This window comes from Ooceraea biroi, chromosome 5 (assembly GCF_003672135.1).
Source record: "Ooceraea biroi isolate clonal line C1 chromosome 5, Obir_v5.4, whole genome shotgun sequence".
NCBI lineage: Eukaryota > Metazoa > Arthropoda > Insecta > Hymenoptera > Formicidae > Ooceraea > Ooceraea biroi.
Window position 1 is genome coordinate 7,479,513 of NC_039510.1, and position 6,507 is coordinate 7,486,019.

Genomic DNA, 6,507 nt, shown 5'->3' on the forward strand with positions numbered 1-6,507 from the left:
GCCAGGAACTAACCAAAAATTAGTTTCAAAATATAAAGGACCGTATCAAATTAAGCGGGTACTGAAAAAGAATCGCTTCGTAGTAACGGCCATTCCAGGATATAACTTGACTCAAAGGCCATTAAATACGATATTATCAGCCGATAAGATTAAGCCGTGGATCAAAATAGCGGATGTAGCTTCTTCCGAACCGAATGAGACATTATAATAAATAGTCTTGATATGAAGTTATTATGCTTACCCTGTTGATATTATTGCAAGCTGAATTATAATTGCGAGTCCGATTTAGTATGTAAGTCATAGTGTAAGACTGATTACTGTGTAAGATAGATCATAAGATTTCATTATTATTATTATTATTATTATTATATAGCAGAAAGCAAATCATAATACGAAATTACAAATAGATACAAATAAGCATATTTCTTTTAGATTATAAGCGGTCAGATTTTATTTTGTTTTATTGTAAAATAGTTCGGGACGAACTATAGATGTCAGAACGGCCGAAACTGTAAGCGTAAGAAAATAAGCGTCGATAATGTAGCGAGAAAGGTAGTGAGAGATAGGTGATTAGAATAAGCGACGATTAGAGGCGCGACGTATGCGTAATATTAGGGGGAAAGCACAAATATCGGAGCAAGTGAGGAGTCGAGCACTGACCAAGGTAGAGGAAGGTGCTGTACTTGAGATACTGGCGAAGGACTGCCACCGACCAGAAGTTTCGAATAAATCATTATTTTGTTTTTTTTTTTGGAAATCGAGTTCAGTTTATTTCGACCTAAGCTTACATATTATTCTAAAAATAAATCTTTTAAACAAAGTGGAATATTAGATGAATTAAGTATTTCGCTACTTAGCGCGGATTGTTTATAATTATTAAGAAATACTGGTATTTCTTGAGAGGATACTTCCTTGTATTCGTAGTAATGAGTTGCTACGTTCGGTGACTGTTGTTCTACTGAATCGCTTATCTTTTTCTTAATTTTTGCAGGATCAGATCTAGGTGTTGAAGCAAATGTGTGTTCCACGTAGTTGTTCACTGCTTCACAAGTGCTCGTAGTACTGAATTTTATTAAATCTGAAACACTCTTAAGTAAGTCATTTCTAGTTTTTCCACAATTTAAAAGATTATCAATCATCAAATTTGCCGGACATGATTGATAATCTTTTAAATTGTGGAAAAACTAGAAATGACTTACTTAAGAGTGTTTCAGATTTAATAAAATTCAGTACTACGAGCACTTGTGAAGCAGTGAACAACTACGTGGAACACACATTTGCTTCAACACCTAGATCTGATCCTGCAAAAATTAAGAAAAAGATAAGCGATTCAGTAGAACAACAGTCACCGAACGTAGCAACTCATTACTACGAATACAAGGAAGTATCCTCTCAAGAAATACCAGTATTTCTTAATAATTATAAACAATCCGCGCTAAGTAGCGAAATACTTAATTCATCTAATATTCCACTTTGTTTAAAAGATTTATTTTTAGAATAATATGTAAGCTTAGGTCGAAATAAACTGAACTCGATTTCCAAAAAAAAAAAACAAAATAATGATTTATTCGAAACTTCTGGTCGGTGGCAGTCCTTCGCCAGTATCTCAAGTACAGCACCTTCCTCTACCTTGGTCAGTGCTCGACTCCTCACTTGCTCCGATATTTGTGCTTTCCCCCTAATATTACGCATACGTCGCGCCTCTAATCGTCGCTTATTCTAATCACCTATCTCTCACTACCTTTCTCGCTACATTATCGACGCTTATTTTCTTACGCTTACAAATATAAAGTTTTAACAAAAATTATGTTCAATTTTATGTAATGCAATATAAATACAGTAATAAATATAACATGAATATTTCAAAAGTTTAAATAAACACAACTGAGAAAGATATTAAATATTAAAATACTAATCTGGACCGGAACTATAATACACATATTTAGCAAAGATCAAATTCGAAAACTGCTTGTGTATAGTTGTATAGTTTTATAGTTGTAAGAGGGCATTGTCAGCGCTGTTTTTCGTTTTTCGAGTTGCAATCTAGTTTAGTTAGTGAGTTTATGTTCACGTTTCGAGAAAGAAAGCTAGCGAGTCAGAGTTTTGTATTAACAGTTTATCGTTTTATTTTGTGAGTTTATCAAACGTATTATTAGCAAGCAAGGACCAGCTAAGTTTCTAAATCCATCCTAACATTGGTCCTTCGAGCCGGATACTCGAAAGTAAGTAAGAACATCGAAGTGAACGTAACACGAAAATACAGTCCACTATGGAAAACAAGATGGTCGAAGACATCAGTGTGCTTCGATGACGCCGCGGAAGTACAAAGGCGAAATTGACAAGACTGATCACTAAAATCGAGCCCATCCAAACCACGGGCAAAGCAAGCCGCGAACAAATCGAAGAGTACATTGCAAATTTGGAGCGAATACGAGTCGCGTTCGAAAGAATACAAGAGGAAATTTACGAGGTGACAGGAGGAGAGGTCACGGTTTTGGACTCAACGGAGGAAGCATACTTCGAAGACCGACATTTTGAGACGAAGGTATTGCTGAATCGAATGCTGCGGAACGTGCCAGCACCGCAAAGTGAAGCTCAATCATCGGCAAGTAACGAGGTAATCACTCAAGTGCTGTAGCAACAAGCCGAGCTAATTCAGCATGTCAGCCGGCAGGCGAGTGCGTCGCCACTGTCGGCCAATAATAGCGACGCCATTGCTAGAACATTAGAACGACAGACGGAGCTGCTATCGCATCTAGTTAATTCAGATGGCACTGTTAACCAAAGATCGGGAGTCAAACTGCCAGCGGTAAGGTTACCTACTTTCGATGGACGTACGGAAGAATGGCAACGATTCGCGGATACATTTCGGTCACTCGTTCACGACAAGAGAGAATTGCAGCCAGTGCAAAAATTCCAGTATCTTGTGACATCGCTGACAGGCGACGCGGCAAGAGTCATCGAGTCTATAGAGTTAACTGCTGACAATTATGCCATCGCATGGGATTTGTTACGAAAACGATACGACGACCCTCGTGCGATAAAGAAACGACATATCGAATGTTTGTTTAGGATGCCAGTTGTAAAGAAAGAGTCATCCAGTGCGATTCGAGGATTAATCGACTACACGATGATACATTTGCGAGTTTTAAAGGCAATGGAATTGCCAACGGAGTCGTGGGACGAGCTCATAGTACACATGATGGAGACAAAATTGGATGTTGTAACATTGCGCGCCTGGGAACAAGAAGATAGCATTAGTGCAGTGACATTAGACAAACTAGTTGACTTTTTGCAAAAACGATGCCAAACATTGGAACGTCTTGAAGCTAGAACGAATCAAGGAGACGTTATTCATACGAAAGGGGAAGTGGATAAGCAAGTCTCAAAGCATCGGAGCCAGAAACCAGATCGAGATAACAAGGCAACGTCGCTTGCGATGTCGACGAGTGCTAACAAGTGTTATTTGTGCAACGGAGAGCATTTTCTTTACCACTGCAAGAAGTTTATTGCATTGCCAGTTGACGAACGTATCAAGGAAGTTCGCCGATTGAAGCTTTGTTTCAACTGCTTACGTAATGATCATTACGTTAAGTCATGTAAGATGGGATCTTGTCGCGAGTGTTCGAGCAGACACAATACTTTATGTCACATACCAATCAACGGAGAGGAGAATCCAAGGGAGGAGAACACTGATGAATCATCGAAGTCCAGCCCTAATAGCGAGAGCGAACAAGTAGCGGTACATCTATTATCGAACGAGCCAGCAAAACGTCGTGTGATATTGGCAACAGCGAGAGTACACACTATACTTCCAAACGGATCCAGTGTTCCGTGTCGTATCCTTTTAGATAGCGCAAGTGAAGCGCATCTTATTACTAGTTCGGCGTGCAATAAAATCGGCGTTAAGCGCAATCGATCGTCAGAAATTATTACAGGCATAAATGAGCTCGAAAGTCAAGTACACCAAGTTTGTGATGTTTTGCAGTCGAGTCAATCAAAATATCGTTTTAACGTACATTGTCTCATCGTTCCAAAGATAACGAAAAATTTACCGTCGATCGAGATTTCACGCGAGATACTTCAAATTCCGTCTAATTTAAAATTTGCGGATTGCGAGTTTGATAAAGCAGGCCCTATAGACATATTAATAGGAGCAGAATATTTTTATGAATTATTGGAAATGGGCAAAATAGAACTTGGTAAAGATCGTCCAATTTTACAAAATACGAAGCTCGGCTGGGTCCTTTCAGGACCAGTAAATTTAGGCTCAAATTTGGAAACTGTAGTTTCTCTTCATTGCTCTATTGAACAGTGTGAATCTCTTAACCAAAGTCTCGAACGATTTTGGGAAATAGAAAATTGTAGTTTTGATGTAAAACCTGTTAGGTCTGAAACAGAGCGAAAATGTGAGGAGTTTTTTGAGCGAACAACTAAGCGTGATAACTCTGGTCGATTTATTGTGCGTTTACCAATTCGTGAAAATGCGGAACCATTAGGCGAATCACGAGAAATCGCAGAAAAACGATTGAAGCAATTAGAGCGCTGTTTTAAGAACAACCGATCATTGCAAGTAGAATATGTCAAATTTATGCGTGAGTATGAGTCATTAGGTCATATATCACGAGTAGTAGATAATGAATGTAATATCAATTTATTTGTGACGTATTTGCCACATCATTGTGTTGTAAAGGAATCTAGTTCTACTACTAAATATCGCGCGGTTTTCGATGCATCAAGCAAGACTACTTCCGGGCAATCGCTCAATGATATATTGATGGTTGGTCCGACGCTCCAAAGCGGCTTAATCGAGGTGATGATCTGATTTCGTATGCATAACATTGCGTTAACCGGAGACATAAAAAAAATGTATCGTCAAATACTCGTCGACCCACAAGATCGCGATTATCAACAGATTTTATGGCGATATTCTTTAGATGAACCGATTTGCGAATATTGTTTGAACACCGTCGTTTACGGCGAAGCCAGCTCGTCGTATTTAGCCACTAAGTGTATTTGTGAACTTGCGAAGTAAGGCGAACGCGATTATCCGAGGGCCTCACAAGTGTTGCAAGACGATATGTATGTAGATGACGTTATGACTGGCTCTGAGGAGGCTAAGGGTGCAGTTGAGTTGTACTCACAAATTTCTAAATTATTGAGCACCGGAGGTTTTGAGGCTCATAAATGGTGTTCTAATAGTTCGGAGGTTATGCGTTCAATACCTCAAGATGAAAGAACGTTTTTTGCGCTTAGTATCGACGACAAAACCGCTGTTCAAACTCTCGGAATAGAATGGCATCCATATGAAGATGAGAATTGCATCCGCAATTACGAAGCGACAAATCCTTTCCGCAATTAGTAAGTTTTTCGATCCACTTGGGCTTATTGGGCCAGTATTTATTCGAGCGAAATTATTAATGCAGGAAACATGGCGAACTGATTACGATTGGGATGAGCGTCTTCCAGATGAATTCCTCGTTAAATGGCAGAAATTCAAGGACGAGTTAAGTGCATTGGAAGCACTACGTATTCCAAGACGCGTCATTGCGTGCTCTAGACCAATTCGACTATTTCTTCAAGGATTTTGTGATGCGTCTGAACACGCATATGGTGCCTGCGTATATTTGCAAGCGGAAAATATTAAAGGAGAGCGCAGTTCCCGATTATTGTGCTCGAAGTCAAGGGCAAGACTACGATTTCCGGAGCACCAAGTTTTGACCGTGGATTCTTCATCTACAGATTATTATAAACAAAACTTAAAGAGTGATAAAAGTGGCTATCTGGTTTAGTTTAGGAGATATGGAGGTTTTTAGTCGGAATTTGAGAAATCGACAAAAACGCTTTTTTGCTAGTTCCAGACTATAAAAGGTTTTAGCCGTCGCTCATTGTTTATTAAAAAGGTATTAACAAAAGAACTTTCGAAAACATAGTAGTTATTTTGAATATTGAAAGACATAAACGACGAATATGAACGAAGGAAGGAAAGTCATTTAACCTAATCTAACCTTACTTAACCTAATCTGGTTAGGTTATATTTTCCGAAAGTGGAGCCCCGGACTTATACGCTCGTTTTCAGCCCGCTTCGCGGGAGGGCAGGAGGGAGGGGCGATGCCCCTCCCCCCGCCGGGATCCGTGCCATGAACCAGGTGATCAAAATCTGTACGGTGAAATCTGTTCCACCGGCTCCGGCGGGGGAGAGAAGTAAAGCACCTTCCTCCCGCCCTCCCGCGAAGCGGGATGAAAACGATCGTATGTGTCCGGGGTTTCAGTTTCGGAAAATATAACCTAACCCAAACTTATTTCTGATTTAATGCTAAAATTCCATCAGATACTCTTTCGTAAACGTATATGGTATCGTAAAATTATACTCTAGTCATTAAACTTTTTTGTTAATAATTTTGTAATAAACAACGAGCGACAGGTGAAACCAGTGCGGGTTATTCAGGAAGATGACCTTGTAATATATGTCAAACTCAAGTCCTTGCTTCGCGTGGACAGTTGAAA

At 39.5% G+C, this 6,507-nt stretch overlaps 1 protein-coding gene across 1 annotated transcript; it reads left to right on the forward strand.

The window, feature by feature from the left end:
* Nucleotides 1-1,153: 1,153 nt before the first annotated feature.
* Nucleotides 1,154-4,825, forward strand: LOC105287483. The gene is made up of 3 exons (XM_026969623.1): nt 1,154-1,405; nt 2,363-2,545; nt 2,639-4,825. The coding sequence occupies exons 1-3, from the start codon at nt 1,154-1,156 to the stop codon at nt 4,823-4,825; spliced, it is 2,622 nt and encodes an 873-aa protein (XP_026825424.1).
* The last annotated feature ends 1,682 nt before the right edge of the window (nt 4,826-6,507 follow it).

Excerpts from the sequence above, each read along its gene's own strand:
- LOC105287483 (XM_026969623.1), top strand. The coding sequence starts at position 1,154 with ATGATTGATAATCTTTTAAATTGTGGAAAAACTAGAAATGACTTACTT. Across the intron at positions 1,406-2,362 it reads TATCCTCTCAAGAAATACCA|CCCATCCAAACCACGGGCAA; the intron begins GTATTTCTTAAT and ends ACTAAAATCGAG. Across the intron at positions 2,546-2,638 it reads ACCGACATTTTGAGACGAAG|CAACAAGCCGAGCTAATTCA; the intron begins GTATTGCTGAAT and ends CAAGTGCTGTAG.